The sequence below is a fragment of the Grammomys surdaster genome, unplaced genomic scaffold, assembly GCF_004785775.1.
Source record: "Grammomys surdaster isolate TR1022 unplaced genomic scaffold, NIH_TR_1.0 126176, whole genome shotgun sequence".
NCBI lineage: Eukaryota > Metazoa > Chordata > Mammalia > Rodentia > Muridae > Grammomys > Grammomys surdaster.
In genome coordinates this window covers 3,151,020-3,174,229 of record NW_021620983.1, presented here as the reverse complement: position 1 = coordinate 3,174,229, position 23,210 = coordinate 3,151,020, and the positions used below count along the sequence as shown (strand labels likewise).

The 23,210-nt window shown below is 46.1% G+C and overlaps 1 protein-coding gene across 2 annotated transcripts in view; it reads right to left on the bottom strand.

The window, feature by feature from the left end:
- Itpr2 (inositol 1,4,5-trisphosphate receptor type 2) overlaps window positions 1-23,210 on the bottom strand; it is a 384,041-nt gene that overhangs the window by 197,361 nt on the left and 163,470 nt on the right. For both annotated transcript variants that reach the window (XM_028757612.1, XM_028757613.1), the window contains exons 27-32: window positions 18,668-18,757; window positions 18,434-18,559; window positions 17,429-17,551; window positions 16,190-16,390; window positions 13,193-13,444; window positions 11,318-11,443 (exon numbers count right to left, since the gene is read on the bottom strand). In XM_028757612.1, the coding sequence (XP_028613445.1) occupies window positions 11,318-11,443; window positions 13,193-13,444; window positions 16,190-16,390; window positions 17,429-17,551; window positions 18,434-18,559; window positions 18,668-18,757 (918 nt within the window). The remainder of the gene's footprint in view (window positions 1-11,317; window positions 11,444-13,192; window positions 13,445-16,189; window positions 16,391-17,428; window positions 17,552-18,433; window positions 18,560-18,667; window positions 18,758-23,210) is intronic.

Below are 23,210 nucleotides of genomic sequence, written 5' to 3'. Positions count from 1 at the left end.
GTCCTCTATAGGCGCTGGGGTTCAAACACTTGGTCCCTAGCTGGTGGAGCTACTTTGAACAATGTGGATGCATGCCCAACGCTTTTCCATCGTTGAAGGACACAGTCATCTATCAAGTTTACCCTACACAGCAAATATAGACTGCAATATATATTGCGCAATGTTTGCAGATTGGGTCCCAGCAGCCAAGAATGGGTCAGACATGCCTGCGACTTAGAGTCTAGCTAGAGGAAGTGACTCATTCACTGTGACCGGACTGGATGTTTGGAAGCCCCACCCACTTCCTGTCTCTTCCCTGCTTCCCCTTTGGCTAAGGTGGAAGAGGAGGAGCCCTAGGCTAGCCGTTGTGCCCACCACACAGCCTCCTGCTCTCATCCCTTCCCCTCCACATAGAGGGTACCCTCAATCTGAGAGCTGAAACAAGCTCCTCCTTTCCGACTTGCTTCTTCTTAGATGTTTGATCACAGACGCAAGAAAAGCGGTTAACACAGAAGGAAAATGGAAAAATAAGGAAGGGTAAATCTAAATTCTTCCCACACTCTCTTATCCTCGGTTATTCTGAGAAGCCGGCATGCGCATGCGTAGCTTATGCCTCTTCAGACTAGGGGCAAGAGCAAGACTGAGCTGGGGCGGGACAGAAGCGCCCTCCCTGGCTCTGATCCTCAGATCTCACCAGGCCCTTTTGCCAAACCCCATTTCCAAATGTCTGGCTGACAAATTGCGAAAGCGAAGGGTCTCGATTGAAAACACACAGGAGGTACAGACACAGGAGGTACACAGAGCAGAGGATGTGAGAAAAGGCTGGGAACCGGACAAAGAAAACAAATAAGGACAAAGGGCGAGAGGCCGGGGATGGTGGCCATGTGTTCCAGACGTCCTTGGGCGACCCACATTCTTCTGTAATGTTTGACTTTTAAATAAGGAGCTTCATCAAAAGAACAAGTGCACGTGACTTCATTTGATACTTCCCTGACACTTGTCACAGGAATTCATAAAAGAGGAAAATTCCCTTCTCACACCATGGGTTCCAGAGTTTCTGGCTTGAAAAGAGGACGGTTCATACCGGAATTAGATGTGCGCAGGCCAATGAGAGCCGGGTTTGCTTTCGGGTCTGTCTAACCGCTTCCATCTGTGTTAGCTTTCTCTTCCTCCACAGTGACACTCACTGATATAATGTCCTCAGAACAGAAAGGGTTTCGGGATAACTTACACTGTCAGGCTATAGGGGACACTGAATAATTTAATTAAAGGAAATAAATTATACTTAATTATGGAATCTTACCATTGGCCTTACAAGTAACAGCTTCTACTTGAGTACGATATTCAAGGCAGTACGTGAGTTTCCCTTAACGCCACGCTTGTGTTAACTGAATCAAGACTACCTGCCCACAGCCACTGCAGTACACTTGACCTAGGTAAAAGACCCTTACCACGTGACTTAAGCCGTGGGCAGCACGCACGCCTCGGGAAGGTGGGACAAAGAGGTGATGCACACCCTGGACCAGAGGACCGTGGGACAGCATCACACACCTCAGAATTTAAAAGGTATGACGATTCATTTCTGGAATTCTCCATGTCTTGTTTCTGAACCTGTGACAGGTGACTACACGGAGTGGAACCAGACACAAGAGGGAACTACATAAATGTCTCTGAACTAGGGGAGCCCCCTCCGTGGCCCCTGCTTTCGTGCTGTTCACATGTAGGCTACGCTGGATGTCTAGACTGCGCTGAGAATTAAACTCTAATGTGGCCCGGAACTAATACCACACTGACTTTCCGGAGGAAGGTGTCAGTTAGGATTTTACTTCTTTCGCTATCTTCCAAACACTGAACTTTTCTGACCAGCTAAAACCGACCTTTTGTTCAGCAGGCAGCAGACCGGCTCTCACACATGAGCTCCACGGACTCTGTCCATGCAGTGTGGGTTGGGGGCCCACTCGGGACTTTCTGCACATTGGGCTGCATTGCTTGGAACTGGGCAAAGGCAAAATGCCACCCAGAGATTCCTTCTTGAGATAGTAGATTATTGAAATTATCTATTTCTAGATAAGGCTTTATTCCAATGCCTGGTTAACGAAAAGCCCGTGTTTACGGAAGCATACGGACCTACTCCTCGCTAAGACACTGAAGAGCAACATTCTCACTTCGCATCCTACACTGGTCCCTACTGAGGGTAGCCAAGAAGCGAAAGAAGCTTTATCCTTATTAAAGCCTTGAAAAACTTATCAGGAAGAAAAACTTTTCATAGATATGTCATATATTTGTCCAGTTTTAAATTTTACTCTTCAATAAAAGCAAAAGTTGGAAATGGCTCAAAATAACATCACACCGAATGACCTTTTTGTGTGTATGAGACGTGATTTCAAGTTTTAACGTGTTTGCATATTAATGACCTGAGACTGGTCCTATAAAATATGCCCATGTGATGTCATCACCTGGCCTCTGACTGGAAAAACCTGTATGATTTCTATCAGCTCTCATGATTAAATTCTACTTTTGAAATTGAGCTGAAGTCCACATTATCAAAATTACAAATTATTTTCTCGTTATCTTGTTCCTGCTGGGTTTTATGTGGTTTTCTTTTATCAATTCGTTCACTCACTCATTCATATATTTGGCAATTATAAAGAATTATACAATATTGATTTGCCTTTCACATCTGTGGCTTATTCTTCAAAGATAAAATTGTCCGGTGAGGCTGTGAAGACTTGCTACCTGCTCAGCTCATCCTCTGAAATAAATCTGGAATGCAACGGCTGAGTTATCTGTGGACACACGGGATAGCCCTTGTTAACACAGCTAGCTCTTGCCTTCATGCTGTGGATGGATTCAGCTAACCAGGGGTGCTGGCCAATTACAGAGATATGAGAACAGACCCATGTTCCTCTGCCTCCATCCCACCTCCCTGCAGAGGGGCTAGGGCTCTGTGGATCGACCTCCATGGCTCTGCTTCAATGATCCTAAGTCTCCCAGGCTCCCAGGAAGCTGCCGTCCTGGACCTCTCTGACCTCTGGGTAGTAATGCCCTGATTTATTGTTAGCTCTCCTACCTTTTCTCACACCCTTTGGCCCTACCCACATCTCTTAGAACACAACTTGGTATTTCCTGCTGGAATCAACTGCTATACCTCCAAGTTATAAGTATTCCTGTCAATTTAATGATACCCAACTTTTTTTTAAAATTTCATATCCCTTGCATTGTTTTCTGGTTTGCTTTCTATCTTTGATAAAGACCGTAAAAGGTCTAAAGACCTTGCAGGTCACAGTCCACCCTGAAGGGGAGTCAAGGCAGGAACCTGGAGGCAGGAACTGAAGCAGAGGTCATGGAGGAGTGCTGCCTACTGGCAGTCTCTCCATTGCTTGCTGAGCCTGCTTTCTTATGAACTCAGGACCACCGGTGTCACAGCCCACAGGGAGCTGGGCCCTCCCACATCAGTCATTAAGCAAGAGAATGTCCCACAGACATGCCTACAGGCTGATTAACCATAGGCATTTGCTCATTAAGATTCCCTAAATATATGGATATGTCTAGGTTCCAGTCGTGTGAGCCCTTCAAACCTACGGAACCGTTTCCGAAAGCTTCGCTGCCTGACTTGCAGGATTGGTCAGCGCTGCAGACTTGATTTGGCTTTCTCACTGGTTCCCATTCAGAGCATTTACTCCGCTGCCTCTAAGTGTGAAAACTTCTTCCCTGGTGTGTGCCACGTCCTCGACTTCTGTCCCAACTCACTACAAGGAAGCCCCGCCCTGAGTGTGGGTGGCATCGAGCCATAGGCCGGAGCCAGTAGGATAGAGGAAAGGGAGACGTCCTCCGTGCAACTTCTTGATCACGTGACGACGAGGGCCGCTCTGCCCGCCACGCCTTCCTACCTTGATGGACGGGAGCCCCTGAAACCATGAGTGCAAACAATTCTTCCCTTTATTGCAAAAGTAGTAAATTTCAAAGTAAAGCAGCATGTGGGCCGGAACACAGCTATTTCTGACTACATTGATTTGTAGTTTAAAAGTAGAACCAAACAGAGCAGAGAGACTTTGGAAAGCGTATAGTTTAGTGAGAAAAAATAGCAACTTAAAAGTAGCAGCAAGGGAAACGAGATTCATAAGAAGGTTCTTGAGCCCACTGTAGTCTGAATGAGAAATGTCCCCACAGGCTCACATATCCAAACACCTGGTCCCCGTCATGCTGCTTATCTGTTTCGGAGGGAGAAGGCCATAGAACAGTGGTTCTCAGTGATCTTCATGGTCTGGTGACCCCCCCCCCAACCATAAAGAATATTTCATTACTACTTCCTGACTGTAATGTTGCTACTGTTATGAATTGTAATGTTAATATGTAGGATATCTGATATGCACCACCAAAGGGGTTGAGACCCACAGGCTGAGAACTGTTGTCATGGAGGTCAAGACTTGGCGCTTTCTTTATAGCTCTGCCTCCTTACTGTTCACTGTTTCCTGAGTGTGACTGCAATGTGACTATTGGCCCCAGTTCCTTCTGTTGTGCCTTCCCAGACACGGCCACGCCTTCCCAGACATGACCACGCCTTCCCAGCCGTGGCCACGCCTTCCCAACCATGACCACACCTTCCCAGACATGGAGGCTGGGACGGTAGAACATAATAAGCACTGTATCCCTACATTGCTTTTGTCAGAGATTGCACATAGCAACGGGGAGAGAAATGTAACATAATTTATTTTTTTAATGCTCTGTGCTTTGCCTGGGGACAATGCTATCTTGAGGGATGTCAGGAAATCAAAGAGAACCATCCATCACCAACTCGGGGTTGTAAAAATGTACAATATTTATAAGACTTCCTTAGGATGAGAGCGCTGTTACAACTCCTGATCTGTATGGTTGCTCACCCAGCTTTACCGCACTCAGACACCTGGGCGCTACGAGACAAATGTACTCGCAATCCACAGGCCCCCAGGTATTGCTCAAGCCGGTGGCAGGCTCTGGCCTCAACCGTGTGGTGCGGATTTGTAAGCATTAAGCATGCAGAAGTTACCTAGCTGTGGAGCCTTCTACCAGATTTCTAGAAATGCGGGGAAGTCGGGCCTTGTTGTCTGACACAGTGACCCCTGCAGGCAGCCCCTGAAATGCCAACATGAGAGGCTGTGAGGGTGAACCCCAAGCTTCTCTAGAGACCCAGGGATGTTAGCAACACCAGGTTCATCTGCTGGGCAGGAGAGAGAAGACGCATGTGATAAAATGGCAAAGCTACATGGGAGGGGTCACCCGCCCTGGGAACCCACAGCATACTACATTTCCTGAACCAGATACGGGGCTACAGGATTCATGCTTGCCGAGATGTGTTTCAGTCTTGCTTTGGGCCACGCCTTCCTAGCTGTTCACCCATCCCAACCTTACCGGATGGAAACTTATACTCCATACCGCGGTATCTTGGAAGTGTGCAACACTGATTCTCTGTGGACTGACAGCTATAGGTCTCAGAGGAGACTACGAATGTGGACTCCTGAACAGCACTGGAAGTATGAAGGCTACTGATGCTTCAGAGATGAACTGAGCATCGTGCTGGGGGACGGGCATGAATGGAGTATTAAAGTTGGAATATGAAGTATCTGTGCAAAGGTTCATTTGTAGCTGGTGGTAGCATCCATCAGGAGGCAGAGCCTGACTGGAGGAAGTAAGTCTCTGGGGAGTGTTTCATGTCCCCTCAGTTTCTTCTCTGCTTCCTCCCTGCCATAAGGTGGAAAGCCTCCTCCTCCAAAAGCCCTCCCAAGTGTAATGGATGACATGCCAAAGCTGGGAGCTAAACAAATCCTCCTTTAAGCTGTCTATGCTAGATATTGCCCCATAGAGAGAAAAATAAAAACAACAGGACCTGACCAAAGAGAAAGAAAAGACTTGGGGCCAGGCCTCTCAGGAGAGGGAAAGGTGTTAAGATGGGAGTGTCTGGAGAATCACCATGGAGACCACTGTGAACAGGACAGAGCGCCATCTGTGGGGAGACTGGGAGAATAGGAGGTCTGGAGAGGGAAGAGAAGGCATAAAAAGGCAGAAAGTTGTTGGGGTGTCTAAGCAAAGGAAGGTGACCTGATCCAACCCTCACACATCCCATTTCCTCCTCTCCCTCCAGATGTGGACAGTTATGGTATCAGAGTTCAGAACTAGTCACATTTATGGTATTTCAGAACCTGCAGTATCTGGGAAAGGATCGGATTTAGGGTGTACAAAGTAGTATTTGCAAATGGCACCAAGCTGTCTGCCTGGGTGCGGAGAGCAAGTTCCAGAACTGCCAAGGTGCCCACAATTCTAGAAGGGGCAGGCGTGAAGCAGAGTGTGAACCACGAGTTTGAAACCAGACAGCTAAATGGAGATGTCATGTAAACACCTAGATTCAACAGCAGACATCAGAGAAGGTCCCAGGCTTCAGTCAACCTGGGATCAAAACTTGAGAGTTCCTGATCCCAGGAAGCAAATGCTTGTAGACAGCGAAGGAATCAAGCCCAAGGTTTGCCATACCTCAGGATTTGGAAGTTGGGAAGATACAGAGGAATCAGCCTAGCATCTGAGGACTGACCCAAAAGGTGGGAGAGACAGACAATGAGAGAGACAGACAGACAGACTAAACAGCCCTGGGAACACAAAGGAAGGATTTAAGGAGATAGAGAGATAGCTTAGTAAAGTATGTGTCTCTCAAGCATAAAGATCTCGGTTCAAGCTCCATAATACATTTTACTGAAAAGAAAAAAAGAGGCAGCTTGGTATGGCAGCACACACGGGTGAACACAGTGCTGAAGAGACTGACATTGGTAAATACTTGGAATTCTCTGGCCAGCCTACAAGTAGAGCTGGGTCCGTGAGACTGTGTCTCAAAAACTAAGATGGATGGTGCTTCTGAGGAATGACACCCCAGGTTGACCTCTAACCACCATGCACCCCGTCATACACATTCACCTGCACACACATGTACTGCGCACACGTTAACAGGTACCTATGCGTGAACAGACATGAGGGGGGAGGTACAGGGGTGAGCTCATGAACAAGAATGGATACTGCCAATGGTATAAAGCTGAGAGCATATGATACAGGATAAGCAGCCACCATTCAATCATTAAGGACACTCCAATGATAAGCCTCAGGTCCAGGCACTCACCGTCACTATAATTCAGCATACAAATTAGAGAGATCAATAAAATTACAGCTAAGGGAAAGGGACCACACAAAGGATAAAAGCTACAGCAGGCGCTTCTTCGGGGCCCTGTCATGCTCGCTTCTTGGGCCACCTATGAGGAATACTTTCAAATGACTCTTATTAGTAACCTATTCAACTTTTAAAGAAATCAATAATCACAATACATTTGTTTAATCCTACCTAACAAACACAATGGGAAAGCATGCTTTAGAACAGATATAAATTCTACCTCGTCTCCCTCCTTCTCTTTGGTAGGAAAGGGAAGGAAGGAACGGCCAGCGTGATCTATCTGTAAACAGAGTCTCTTGCTGTCTTGTTAAGTAGTGACTGATGGGACACTGTGTGAGCACACATCCTAAATTATTTCTTGGTCTAATTTTGTTCTGTCAGAACATTACTCAGAGTACTGCTGGTCGCTGTAAGGTTTTGAAAGTGATGGAAGAATTGGGAACATCTTCAAAAACTGAACCTGTAGTCTCAGACCAGCATTGATCATCTTCCATCCCTTCCAGGTGCTTTCTGATAATGGCCTGAGTCCCCTGACCACAACAACAATCAGTTATCAAGACGAAGAAAAGGCATTTCTGCCCCACGAGCACCAATTTTAGCTGCATTAGGACATAGATCAAAGTGAGCTGCCACTAATGGTCTAGAAGATGGCAACAACTTTCCTGGGTCTAATAGCTTAGCCACAGCCCAGTGTGCTGTATTACAGCTCATGGGCCCCATCTCTGTCAGGACATCTGAAAGGGATAATCACATGCAACAATGTAACACACCTTATTAAAAAGCTGTTTTTTTTTTTCAGGGGAGATTTTCTATGTGTCTTTTTAAAATTATTTTTAATTTATTAAACAACTTTCTGGAGTCTGGTCTCTCCATCCACCATGTGTGTTCTGCGGAAGAAATTCAGATAATCAGACTTGGCAGCCAAGTACCTTTTCCCAATGAGCCGTCTCACTGGGTCTTTGTGCCTTAAAAGGGATAAAGCCTGTGAAGAGGAAAAGGGAAGATACAAACAGCAGAGACTCCAGGGGGCTTTTCGAGAACTCCACGAGCTGGCAGACAGCAATGACCACAGAGGGAGGGAGTAGACACTATCCAGCTGCTAGAGTTGAGACTTCATTTGTCTTTTAGATAAACTGTTCTCCAAATTTCTACCAAAATACAACTGTGAGGGCTCAGACCAACTAGAGGGAATCCAAAAGATATGGACACAGCACACTGGACAAATGAGGACCCACGTGAGACACAAGTAAAACACTGGGAGACACGAAGCCTGCACTGGCAAAGTTGCTATGGGCGGGGGTGGAAGTCCCCCTTCCCACTCTGTAACAAGCAGGAGGATCAGCTAGCAAGACTATGAGTCCATCCTCAAGTTCCCTGAGGTTCACGATTTTATAATTTGCAAAGTTGCCCTGGCGAGGAGGACACACCACTCCAGGTATACATCTTTGCTTCAATGAACTTGCCCCATGTAGCTGCTCGGGTTGAATCAAGGTAGAAACTATATGAAGGAAAACACTGAGTCAAAATAGGAATCTTTAAATTTTAAGTGGTGCAGAAATGAAACCAAAGTATGTCAAACATCGTTAGGACATTGTTATTAGAAATATCCAAGGAGATGCTGAACGCTAAGAACTGGAATGAGGTTGCTCTGACCGCTCTCCTCCTGCACCCCTGTGGTGTTGGGCTCCCTCAACCCTACTTACAGAAAATCTCACCTGTAGCTCTTCCTCATGCCTCTCTGACGTCAGTCAGCTCTCCGGGGTTTTACAAGTTTGCTGTTAGCTCCTGAGTCTGATTCCTCTCCTTTGCAGCAGTTTAAATCAGGTCGTGTGTGTGTGTGTGTGTGTGTGTGTGTGTGTGTGTGTGTGTGTGTGTATGTGTGTGTGCAGGCTCCACAGTATCTGAATTCATTCATGCCTGGCTTCGGGCATGCCTGGTATGGTGGTTGGAATGAAAATGGCCTCCACAGGAGTGGCACTGTTTGGACACAGGGAGTGGCACTGTTTGGACACAGGGAGTGGCACTGTTTGGACACAGGGAGTGGCACTGTTTGGACATAGGGAGTGGCACTGTTTGGAGGAGGTGTGGCTTTTACTGGAGGACGTGTGTCACTTGGAGATGATCAGCTTTGGGGTCTCATGTTCAAGCCAGGCCCAGTGTCCCTCTCTCTCTTCCGACTCCCTGCTGATCTGAATGTAAAACTCTCAGCTCCTTCTCCAGCACCATGTCTGCCTGTACACTGCCATGCTTCCTGCTCTGGTCATAATGGATTAAATCCTCTGAACTGAACTTGTAAGCCAGCCTCAATGAAATGTTTCCCTTTATAAGAGTTCTGTGATCGTGGTGTCTCTTTACAGCAATAGAAACCCTAACTGAGACACCTGGCTTTGTGTGTGTTCAGCTTCCAGCTTGATTCATGGCTGGCTGCATGTACAGCTGGCTTCCTTCACATTTCAGTGCCCAGAAGGTCTGCTTCATGCATACCTGACTGGTCTCATGCATGCCTGGCTTCATACATGTTCATGCATGACTTCATGAATGCCTTGATACATGCATATCTGGTTTCATGCATGTTCAGTTTCCAGTTTAATTCATGCCAAACTTCCTGCATACCTGGCTTCACACATATCTAGGGTCTGTCATGTCTGGCTTCATACATGCCTGGTTTCATACTATGCAGCTTCGTGCCTGCCCGACTTGATGTTCGTCTGGCTTTACGAGCATAGTATGTCTCTTGCCTGTGTAGAGCCTCTTTTCCCACCACTTTCAATGTCCTCCTGTCACTTGGATCTTGGAGAAGCTCCTAACACTTCCCAAAAGGCTTCTCACAGCCCTGTGGTAATTCTGGTGATAACATAATGTCACCAAGCCCTATGCGGAGTGCAGCATGTACTAAGAGTACATGTGTATTATCTTACCAGCTCTATCCTGGGAAAACATATTTATTGTAAGGAAACTCAGGGGCAGAATGGTTACAGTACTTTTCCCGATATAAGCAAGCCAGTGAGAGAAAGACAGAGTCTGTGCCTGAGTCCTGGTCTGAGTAAGTCCGTTGAAATACCTGATCTTAGCTGCCATACCTATTATAATGACTCTCTAGGGTGGCCCCAGAACCAAGAGTTATCATCTAAGACTTGTTTTAAATTTCTTATCTCCCAAGTGATGAGTCAGACTTGGAGGGCAGGGACTAGCAATCTACATGGAAAGCTGTCCTGGAAGGCTATCTTGGTTGTTTTGTTACTAGCATGTGAAAGTTCTCATTGGCACCTTCACCTTTCTGGAGAGGGAGGGGTCTGTCCCTGAGCTTCCTCCTCCTAAGAGAGGCAGAAGATTTCATATACACCTGGAGAAGGGCCCTGCTTCGCAGGACAAAGAAAAATCCAAGAAGACCAAGGAGCCTGCAGTCAGCTCAGCCTCAGTGTGAGAGTCACAGCAGACAGCCAGGGATTCCAGGAAGTCTCCAGCAGCCTTTACGTAATAAATAACACTTTATATAATAAATAACACGAATCACCCACTTAAGCAAACTCGGTAAAACAAAGTGCAAATAGCTTCTGAATTCGTAAGTGGAAGGAACGATTCCCAGGGTAGCTGGGTCAGGCAGTTATCTCTAGCTCTCTTTGGTTTTAAAACAATGCAAAATCCGTTTTAGCTTTATAACCTGTGCTGCTGAGAATGTGACCTTGGTCTTTCTCAAGCGTCTCTCCAGTTAAGAGGCACCAGGCAACCCTGCAGCTGCAGATCTGTAATCTCTTTAACATCTTCCTGCACATGCAACTTTAAGCTCAGTCATCAGCCCAGAAATTATTGTTTGCTTCAAGGACTCGGGAGTCGGCTGCAGCTGGTCAGAGCCAAGGTTTCCACAGGTCACTGGCCACAAACATAAATAGTGCATGCTAAATGTGGAAGGGATGGGATGGTTTCTCTAGCTGTGATTCACCTAAGAAAGGGCATGGTGACCTCTAGCCGGTCGCACAAAAGTGGTGTAAAACTGGAAAGCTCTAACTATGCACGTACTTGAACCCAGTGAAGGCATAAGTGAACAGTCGAGATGAGCAAACATCAGAGGCATCTAGATATTTACTGCTCAGTCAAAATCCATACCAATCAATACTGGTGACCTTACCCCCACATGAAGAGGCTTCAACTTACCCTCGCCATATCCACCAAGAAATTCTCAAATAACTTCCAAATGTGGTTACTTGTATAGATTTCCTTCATCTCCACTTCAGTGTCAACGTAACAATGGTTGACAAAGTTCACGTATGCGATTTTGACCTGTGCGAGTTTCAGACACAAAAGCAAGTTCAATTTCTCACCAGTTGCCTTCTGTTCTACACCACTAAACACCATCTGCGTCGGCCCCTATCATGGATGACAGTTTGTTTTGTATTTGTGGGGTCCTTCGTTTCCTTTTCTTTAACAGCTATTCCACCCTGGCCCAGGGGAGCCTGTGTTCTAGCATTCCATTGCCCTATACCTGGAGAATCCTGTGAAAGTAAGAGCTTTACTCAAAGCAGATCTATCATCCTTGAGACACTAGAAAGACCTCAAAAGGAAAGGCTGTATATATAAACAAGTCATGTCAACCATCCCAGAGGGACTCCTGGACCCTGAGTCAGAGACATAAGGAACAAGGGTCAGCTTTCCTGCTACATCACATAAGTCTAGAAAAAAAGCCCTCAATGGCATGTGCCCACGTCAAATCTGGTCCCAGTAGAGCTGAGACACTCATGGAGCATCTCGGCAGCAGCTAGTCCTTGTTCCAAGTTCACTATGCATCAAATCCTTCAGTCTTTCCTGTGCCTCATCTTATTGAAGGTAATCCTCTAAAAGCCCTAGGAGGCAGGAGGTGAGAATTTGACTTTAAACGTGTGGGGATCGAAGACTGGAAATGTTAAGTGACTGTTGCACCCAGTGACACAGCTAGGAAACAGTGAAGGATCCCAACTTGCTGCTGAACTCACTGGACACATGCTTGTTCTGCCTCAGAAATTCCCGTGGTGTCTGAAAGCAAACCTAGCCATTATCCTCCCAGCTGGTCCTCTTCAGGGACATGAGAGCTAGGAAAAGTCACATAGCCTACTTTCCACAAGAGACGTGGATGGCCATACCTGCACAGCAGAAAACTGAACTCTGAGGAAGTAAAGCTACGACCCATCAGACCTTCACTGGAGCTGTGAGGTGGTGCAGACACCTTAGAAGGAACTGAACATGGCGTCAGGCATGGCCAAGATGAGGACCTCAGACAAGGGCCGAGCCCATGGATTTCCTCTCCTCTACCCCACCCGTGTGCATTTCATCTCAGCCCCACCAAGGCATGAAGGACCCCGAGGTGCTAACGATTTCACATAAATATTCCTTCACTCTATTACTGTGTTGCATGTGCCAGGAATACTTGAATAGGGGCTGAGACCTCCCTGATTCCTTTTAGCTTGATGTCTCTTTTGAGGATAACACACATGTATGAACTTTGTCGTAGCATACCATAGTAGCAAAAAAGAAAGAAATCATTACACTGTGTATTCCAGGAAGTCTCATGGATAGACAGCAGATAACCATCCTCCGATGAGGTATTTTGCCCCAATCATGAAAACTGAGGTAGAAGAGAAGTTGAGAGAGGATACAGGCATGCTCTCAGGGAGACAAACATTCCGTGCAGTGAGGTGAAGCCGTGTCATCTAATGCAAACCCTTGCAGCACCAGTCTAGGCTTGCTAAACCCGAGAGCCACCTGTTTCAGGCTCAAAAACTACAAGTGAACCTTTCCCTGGAAGCTCACTGCCATGTGCAGACTTTAAGAGAGATACGTATAGTACTCAGAAGGAAACTGTCTTCCCTCTGCACAAATAAAAACTAGAAACTCTCGTGCTCTTTTCCACTTTGTAGATTACATAACTAAGTATGGTTAGGTCCTCTACTAAATAGGATATGTCATCATAAAAACTACTGTGGGAGATGTCTGACACCTAGGTGAACCTTAAAAACGAAAGCGTAGTCTATAGGTGACAAGCGTCTGTCGGCTGACCTCAGGGATGCAGTCATCGTGTGTCACCACCCTCACGATGTCGTCCAGAGGCAAGAGGGAATTGCACTTGATTTCCGTGTAGACGTTCTTCCCCTCAGTGCACGCCGCCAGCAACTCTACAAGGGTGATATGGTAGGCCAGGGGCCCGCTCTCATCCCCACGGGCTCTCTCAGAACACATCATGTTGAGGAGAATGGGAAACGAAGCTCTGTCGTTGTAGAATATCAGCACATCTTCGCCCCCATTGATCAACTGAAAGGAAGAAAAGAGACTCTACATAGCACATCTCTAAAGGCTTGACCTGCCTGCTGACAGCCACAGAAAATTCTGCAAAAGCAGAACTTCACTGAGGCGGGAGGCGGTCAAGGTCAAAACCACATGCCACGTGACCAGCGACGGATACTGCTGAAACCAGGCAGGAGACGTGAGTACCGTAGATGAGATGAGAATCAAACTACACAGAGCCAGGCCTGGTGGTGCACACCTATGATCCCAGCACCAGGAAAGCAAGCATCTGAGGCCCTCAGAAAGTCTCACTAAACCAGAAAAGTGTGGGGCTGGAAAGATGACTTAGCGGTTAAGAGCACTCCCTGCTCCTGCAGAGGACCAGAGGATCTGGCGCCCTCTTCTGGCCTCTGCAGGCAGTGCACTCATGTGCATATAACCATTAGCAATAAAAATGAATCACAAAAAGTGAATAAGATGTGAAAGGATCACCTCATTCATAATTGATGTACATAAGTAATCAATTGTACATTGCTTCCATTACATACAACATTATAAAAATCTAGAAAATTCCTCACTTAATGGGAAGGCCTCAGAGAAAAGAACCAAAAGCCAAAATGCCCAAGAAATGATCCAGTGAGGACACTTAGGACATGACTTCTCCTCATATTTCGCTGTGTGCTTTTAGTGGAGAACTCGAGACAGTAGCAAATTTCATTTGCCATCCTGTTATCTATTATCTATTACTGATACCTGATATATTCGGTCAGGTTACAAACGATTTATAAATTTTAACTTATTGTACTTAAAGTTGGTAACATTTAAATCAATAAGCCAATTAACTGACTGGCTCACTTTGACAATCCTGTTGTAAAGACATGTATGTCTTTACAACAAATATGGTCATGTATTAACATACTATTACAAATATTTCCTTACATAGAGAAGCATTCCCTTTGATAAGTGACATAGGAAGGGCCTGTGCATTTCTTTCTCTATCTGATCCTTACTGTGATGATCAGATTCCAAAGTTAAATTAGTTCCCTCATATTTTTAGGCATTGAAGAATTAATATGAGCTAACCATGGTTTGTGTGTGTGTGTGCGTGTGTGTGTATCCGTGTTTGTGCTAATGTGTGTGTGTGTGTGCAGGTATGTGTACACTTGTGTGCCTGGAGAGGCCAGACATCACTGGCCTCATATGCAATCACTTCCCAACTTATTTTTTGAGATAAGGTTTCTCACTAACCTTGAGATCACAGATTCAGTGAGAATGGATGGCCAGCAAGCCCCAGGACTATCCTGTCTCTGTCACCCCAGCACTGAGATTGCAGGAACATGTCACTGGGCCCTGCTCCTACATGGGTGCTGGATATCAAACCTAGGTCCTTATACTTGGGCAGCAAGCACTGTACGGACTGAGCCATCTCCCCAGCTCCAATACAGGCTTTTTAAAGGGTGGACTTTATAACTTTACAATGTTCTTTTCATTGTTTCTTTACAATAATTCATATTGTAAAAGTTCAAGACCTTATGCTGGATTAATTTCTAAGGTTTCCAGGCAGTACGTGGAACCAACACGGAGGATCTCTCATCTCTAACAGGAAGGCATCAACATAATCTTCTGGATAACTGTCTTGGAGCTATGGGATGAAGATGCTTTGGTGCACAGGCTGCCAGCCAGCATCTGGTCACCAGTTCTCTGAAGAAGCACAACTGTGCCTCATAAGCAGCTTGCCCACAACACTCACCTCTTCTAAAGTAGGGCAGACAGCTGGAGCATTCCATTCATCTTCCTTAAAGTCTCACCTTATTTAAAATACCCAGATCCCACTGTTTTAATAAAACCCTGACAATCACTTCTTATTAACTAACATGGAGTTCTTCAAAACCCTTACAGTGGCCGAGAACACCCCTCCTGGGATTCAGAAAGAGAGCAGGAACCACCAGCACTCCACCACTCTGTTAAGCTGCTAAACATTTAAAAGTAGGAGAATTGGATTAATTCCAAATAAGTTGGGACCGCAGAAGAAGATTTCATCCATTGTAAGAGCTGGGGGGGGGCTCAATGGTTAGAAAACACACACACACACACACACACACTCACACACGCACGTAGCTCTTGCAGAGAACCCTGGTTCAATTCCCAGCATCCCCATTAAGCAGGTCATATGTTTAACTCCAGTTCCAGGGGATCCAGCTCCATCTACTGGCCTCCAAAGGCACCTGCATGATGCGTGTACAGACAGTCACATACACACATACAGACACACATTCACATGCACACAGACACACACACACCATTTTAAAGGTTACAAAAACAACAAACAAAAAACCCCACTCATTATTTAACAGACCCAAATTCATTACTCAATCAAAAAGAAAAACTCTAAGAAAACTGTTAAGTCAGGCTGTCACGAGCCACTTCACTGCCCTAGCATAAACCTTATCGGTGCTAGTCATAGCGTAAATCATATCCGCACTTATGTCGTCATACCATAAACCGTAACCATGCTTACGTAGTCATAGCGTAAACCTTATCGGTGCTTACGTAGTCATAGCGTAAACCCATAACCGTGCTTACGTAGTCACAGCGTAACCCCTTATTGGTGCTTACATAGTCATAGCGTAAAGCATATCTGTGCTTACGTAGTCATAATGAAAACGAGAATCTCCCAAGCACAAGTTTTAATCTTTTCTCCTGCTCTGACAGGACCATGCATATGTGAGCACAACCTATGCGAAGCCGGTAAGACACAGACTGAGAACCTACCTCGGTCATCACCATGTCCTGGCACTTCTTCACGTATTTGCCGTCTGCTTTCACGATCGTCTGCAGGAACCTCAGGTACTCCACGTGGCGGCCGTGGGTCTCGATGCAGTGCACAAAGTGCTGGACCACTCTCTCGCTGATCTCGTTGCACAGGTGGTAATTGTTCATGAAGATGTGCCGCATGGTTTCGGCCTCGAGGAGCTGAGCAGAGGAGCGCAGCTTTGTGACCGTGACAAGACCACCCGTCTACTCTACAGTGCGTAAGTTCCCCACCTACAATCATGAAGCCGCCAGGAACTGCCAGTGCTTGTCTTTTGTGAAATGCAGCCACTGGAAGAAATTGACCTCACCATGGGACTCAGCCGGAGAGTGGAAGCCAGCAAGTGTTCTGTCAGCAACCCCGTTCTTGAGAACACGTTATTCGTCATTTCAGCTTGGCTCTTTCTTAAGAAACTTTTTATTTTTATCACTCAGTGTGCATGTAATATATGCACGTGTGTTGTATACATGTGTGCGTAATGAGAGGTACATGAGCTATATATGTACATGCAGAAACCAGAGCAGGATTGCTGTGCCCCTCTATTGTTCTCCGTGTTACTCCCTTGAAGCAGAGTCTCTCTCTGAACCTAAAACGTATTCCAGTTACACTGACCGGCCAGCAGGCTCCTGGGATCCTCCTGTCTCTGCCATACAGCACTGATATTACAGACACTTACATCCATGCCTGGCTTCTATGTGGGAGCTGGGGATCTGAATGCAGGTCCTCAAACGTCCACAGTGAACGCTCTTACTCAGCCCCAGGATCTGCCAACACACTCTTAACAGGCTGTCGTTAATGTGACCTTTAAATATTCTGCATTTAGCTCTTGTATGTTTGTCTGGGGTCTGTGGTGCTGGGTCCTGCACATGCTAGGCAAGCTTTCCCCCACTGACCTATACCCCAGCTCCCGTGTTTAACTTTTGTCATCATGGTATCATCAAATTAGTTCTCTGCTCTCACATCCTGATTCTAACACTAAATTACATATAATAAATTAAAACTTTTGTTGACGTATAAAAATTTGTCTAAATTTTTAAATTATTTAAACAGTTCCCTCAATGGAAACACTCAATTTTATGGAGTGGATAGCAAAAGGGGGGAAAACAATGTACAAAGGTAAAAAAAAAAAATCCTATTGGCACTTCGGTAAATCTGATGCACACTTTGCTGTAAATGTCAGGGGCCACCATGGTACTTACTCCAGGAGTCAGGAACAGATTGAGATGCTTATGAAGGAGAACTTGATTCTGTGGATTCCCGCGGCAGAAGTTCTGCAGGAAGGTGTGGGCTAAGTCCATCACCTCGTTCATCTTCTCGTCGGTCTGAAGGTCAAAGGGCAGCATGTAACACCAAGAGAGCAGGTTACATCCCTCCCTCTGCCATGGATGCTTTCCTCCGTGGTTCTCCTCTCTTCACACCCTCTGTGTCTCTGCATCTCTTTCATCTTCCCTGCCCCCTCTTTCCTGTGTTCTAGATATTTCTCACCTTTTCCTTCCTTTTCCTGTCTGCTCCATGCTTCCCACCCTCCCCTTGTTATATAGACCATCTCCTTCTCTCTCCCAAACTTTCTGATTACCCACCAATACCTATGTGAATTAAAAGTCAGATGAAATATGGAGGATTCTCAATAGAACCTCTATGTAGGATAGTTAGTCATTGGAAAGGGAGGGGGAGTTCCTCACTGTGGGGAACCCAGCAGACAACACATCGCTAGCATTAGAACAAATCAGAGTGGCATGTGCCTGCTACAAAACTCTAAGCAGAACTTAGCATCCTTCCATGTTCCCGTTGAAGACAGGAAACTGAACCTGCGCATGGTAAGAAGAGGGGGACTCTCTTCTAACTGGCAATCTAAGAGAGTTCAGGACTGAGAGAGAAGGAGAGACAGCACAACCAAGCCATGAGGCTACACGGTTCTAAAGCAGGAACTTGTGTCAACAGGACATGGCTGAAACTATGGAGAAAACCTTCACAGTGTGTGGGACTCGGTGAGAATTTGTCACACTTTCCAAATTTGCAAGGCTGAAGCAGCATTGTGTAAAACCACACTCTCGGGCATAGAAAACACAAGAAAGAACTCAAGGGTGCTGGGCATTTGGGACAGGGTTCCTCTTAAACAATTAAGGGGAGAGAAAATTCTTTACAGGTTGGTGATACGTTTTAAGCAATACTGAATCGAAGAAAGACAGTAAAACAGGGCCAACCTTCTCGTAGGGGATCTGAAGAAGGTCCAGCACCACAGAGTGAGCCCCCATGTTTTTCAGCAACCGCTGGTGTTGATTACGACACTTCTTGTTCTGCACACAGAGCTTACTCAGCCTAATCAAGATCTTTGGAAAGATGAAGCATCTCATTAAACACGGCACCGTGACACACATGTAAGCAAAAACAGTCTCCGTGTGCCTGTGCACACAGAGGAAGCGGTCTCATCTGCCGACCTCCTTGACGATGCGGTAGTTGTTGTCCTTGTTGCTGTCGATCTGAGGCGTCTTCACGCCGTCCTGCACCGGGCTCAGGAGGTTGGATTCCTGAAATCAACATCAAGTCATATTTTAAGTTTGTCATAGACATACTGCCTTTACAATAAAAATATAATTTGTAGTTATGTCATCAAACATCTGTCCCAGATGTTAACTTTGGGCTTTTTGTTGTTGTTGTTGCTGCTGCATCAGAAGTTTCTCTGCTTGAATGAGCCACGCACATTACTGCAACCTCATGGAGACCGCGTGACAAGGTAAGTGACATTGCTAAGCTCTCAGGAGTGAAAGCCAGCGCAAAAGGCTGCCGTGCGTATTGCTGCTATGTGAACGTATGGACACTGCAGACATACCATGGGTTTCCATTTTCTATATGAGGGGAAAGAGTCAAAATCAAGGACACGTAAGACATAAATCTACCACCGAAGATGAACTGTAAGGAAATGATGGGTGAAGAAGCAATCATATCACAGCAGCAAGAGACAGCTGAGGGAAGGAAGGCAAGGCCCACTTAACCCCAGGATGCACTGCCAGGTTGCCATGACATCCTTAAGAGTCAAACTGGGAACAGATCAAGTGTGCGCAGGACAATGAAGAAAGAAAAACAAACTAGATTAAAAGTAATACTTCGAATTACTGCATCCAGAAGACCTACTGAGATGCCAAAAATAAGTAATTATAATTACCATTATCTGATATATCACATTAAGAAAGAAACCCAGGGCACGTGCACATGCTAAATACCACCTATTGGAATCACCATATAAAAGTACCCATTAGCACTCTCGAAATAGAATGTCTGTTAGGGCTCATTATGGGCCTACACTAGCCCTACTGTAAGAGCCTCTGAGAGAAGTAGAAGGTCCCTTCTTCTTACCAGAAACCTACAGCCACTTTCAAAGGCATGAAGCGAGAAATCAGAGATCTCAAATGGATACGACTTGGTACCGTGGGAGGGAGAAAGAGCTGCCCCATCTTCAGGCAGCATTACAGCAGAGGAGCCAAGGTCAAGTCAAGGTCTTCCAAGGTGAGAACTATGTATCTGAGCATATGGGGCACATGGGTGGACAGCATAGAAATATTTCCAGAAAAATCCATAGGTATGTTTTCAGAGGAACCATATCAAGAGCAAGTGGAATAATACACAGAGAACGGCAGGAACTGGCCCAGTAGCTACCTCCCTGACCTACACGATGCACAGAACTGCATTCAGGATCAATGTCAGGTTCAAGCTGGGTCAGAGACACCCTGACCTCCTGCCTATTGGAAGCATCAGGCTCCCAGTTAGTGTGGACCACAGACTAAGCTCAGGAAAAGTAACAGAGATACATATGCTCAGCTGAGGTCGCCCCATCCGTCCTAAGATGCCCTCCCTATAATGCTCCAGGCCCTCCCTATAATGCTCCAGGCCCTCCCTATAATGCTCCAGGCCCTCCCCGTGGTGCTCCAGGCCCTCCCTGTGGTGCTCCAGGCCCTCTCTGTGGTGCTCCAGGCCCTCTCTGTGGTGCTCCAGGCCCTCCCTGTGGTGCTCCAGGCCCTCCCTGTGGTGCTCCAGGCCCTCCCTGTGGTGCTCCAGGCCCTCCCCGTGGTGCTCCAGGCCCTCCCCGTGGTGCTCCAGGCCCTCCCTGTGGTGCACCAGGGTCAATTAAGAAATTCACTCAAGCTGAGAAGTTAAAGCAGATGCTTTCCCTGTCAGTCAAATGACACTAAAGCGAGGCTCTATGCCGAAGAAGAGTGTGGTCAGTTTGAAGTCAGCTCCCCTCATCAACTATACATTTCTCCTTTGCTTCTTTCCTGGCAAATGCCATTCACAGGCTCACCCCGTCAGGATCTCCTCTGCCATTCGCTAAGCATGGAAACCCTGTAAACACACTATTCCGACTCTCATCATCTACCCAGAATGCCCCTCCCGTGTCTCAGAGAACTGAACTTTTGAGTCATGGGTCTCGGAATCCTATCTCCTCTCTCCTCCTTTCCTCTCCCTGCCTCCTGCCTCCTGCCCATTTGTCTCTGACATGTGAGCAGCCTCAAGGGTCTGCTGATTCTCATCTCATTAAACGTGCAGTCAGGCTGAGGCCACTGGCTCAGTCAGAGCGGTCTCATGTGGTGGCCTTAGGTAGAAGAGTCACCCATCCCCCACTGCAGTAACACTGCCAAGTACTCATAAGTACTCCTAATTACAATTCTGCATTTGGCTGTGTAGTGTGTTCCCATTCTTGCTAAATGTGGCTCTCCATGTGTCCCTGTGACACGCTGCTCTTCACGAGTGACATTCCTCTATTTCTCGGGCGTCCCCCTCTTTCCCTCAAAGTGACTGTGCTCACAAATGATGGAGACTGGTGTGGAAGGCCTTCAGGCATTTAGCTAGGTGGATTGGAGCTACACCACCAGCTATCACCAAGAGGCCATGAGGAGCAGGAGGATAGCATAGTCTCCACTCCAGGAGAAGATGGAGGAGAGGTGAGCCACAATCAGCCTGTCAGTGAGTGAAAAGTGCATTCCTGAGGCCAAGAAGAGACCAGCAACTAGCGCTGCCTGTATCAGGAGAGACCAGCAACTAGCACTCCCTGTATCAGGAGAGACCAGCAACTAGCACTGCCTGTAACAGGAGAGACCAGCAACTAGCACTGCCTGTATCAGGAGGCCAGTATGGAAGGCTGGAGCAAGTAGCCAGCTCCCTGGGAATGCTCAGCCAGAGACAGAGGCCACAGAGTATCTACTTCCTATCAAAAAGGAATTATGGGTAAGAAGCAAAAGTAGCAGATTCTACAAATGTAATTAAATTTCTTTTATTCTAAGCTGGGCATCCTATAGTTTCAGCATCATAGAAACTGGGGAATCTGGAGTTCAAAATCAGGAGCCTGAGGTAAACCTGGGCTACCTAGGACACTAACACCAGATTCCCTTTCCTAAACACAAAGGTGGAGTCTATATTTTCATAAGGCCACTTCACATGGAAGACACAAACTAATATTAAGGTGTGAGCAAGGATTTGGCTGGCAAAGCTCCCCAGGCAGAGTCTGTCAACCTTAAAGAAAGCAGCTAAAAATAATGGGCAAAGCCTGGAGACAACAACCTTGGGAGAACCAGTCTTGCTGTTGAAAAAAAACAACCTTGGGTTGGGGGTACAGTCCAGTGGCAGAGCACTTGCCTAGCAATGCACACAGTCCTTGGTTCAAATCCCATCACTAACAAAAAGGGGGAAATAAGTAATATTGGGCAAAACATTACAAAAAAAAATAGTATGTGCTTTGGTTCAACCCAGGGGAAGAGACAGAAAATCGTTCAACTCTGTAAAGCGATTGTGAAGAATAATGATTTTAATTTAAAGTTCCAGCAGTAAACAGTGGGAGGAGGAGGCACTGGAGAGCTCAACAAACAATCCTTTTAAATTTCAGAAAATTAGTCAATAACTAAGCTGAAGAAAAACATCAACCCACGGAACATCTGGATGACGCCCAGGCAGGGATCGGGGGATTTAGAAGTACGTGAACCATGTAGTGTGTAAGGACAGTTAGGTTTTGTTGGTTTTATTATTATTACTATTATGGAAATGCTTTAAATAAAGATGTTTCAAGAGTTTTCCTCCCTGGAGAACAGAAACGGATAGTGTTCATTATATTCTACACAATGTTAGACGCAGGTCAGTGACCAAATCCACAAAGCCCTAAATTTATTCCAAAGACACAATATTGGAAAACAGCAAAGTGTAGGAGTGTTACTTTTGCAAGACCCCAGAGCCGAGCAGGCCTGGACAGGTTGGAGGTGGGCCGTTACCGTAGAGAACAGTGTCATGCTTACAACACAAATCCAATGACACTTCAGTCATGGAGGACTGAGATTGAGCTCTGGCAGTACTCCCAGGCTCTTTTTACCATCAGCTACACCACCTAAGCTCGGTTCTGAGATAGTGCCCAAGATAGAACATGTGAGAACCACTGTTCTATACTTCTGCTTCCCTTGCTTCTGGGCTTCCTGGGTGGAAGGCCTTTTCAGGGGGATAAAAGGCATCGACTGGCACCACCTACAGGAAGATCTGTCATAAACCTAACTGTCATAAGGGAAGTTTCCCAGTGGCCTGTTAATTCAAATCAAAAGATATGTAAAAACATACACACATGCACACATGCACACACGTGAATGCACGCTGGAAGCCAAGAACAACAGCATACCTATATATAATACCAGCACTGAGAAAGCAGAGACAGCACACACACACATGCATACTTACACACATGCATATACACATGTACACACATACATTCATAGATACACACATACACATGTACCCATATACATGTGCACACACAGAGACACATACCTTTATACATAAACACAGTTGTACACATATAAACACACAGAAACACATGTAAACACACACACATACATACACACACATACACATGTACATATATATGCACATGCACACACAGAAACATACACACATACATACACACACATACACATATATGCACATGCACACACAGAAACATACACACATACA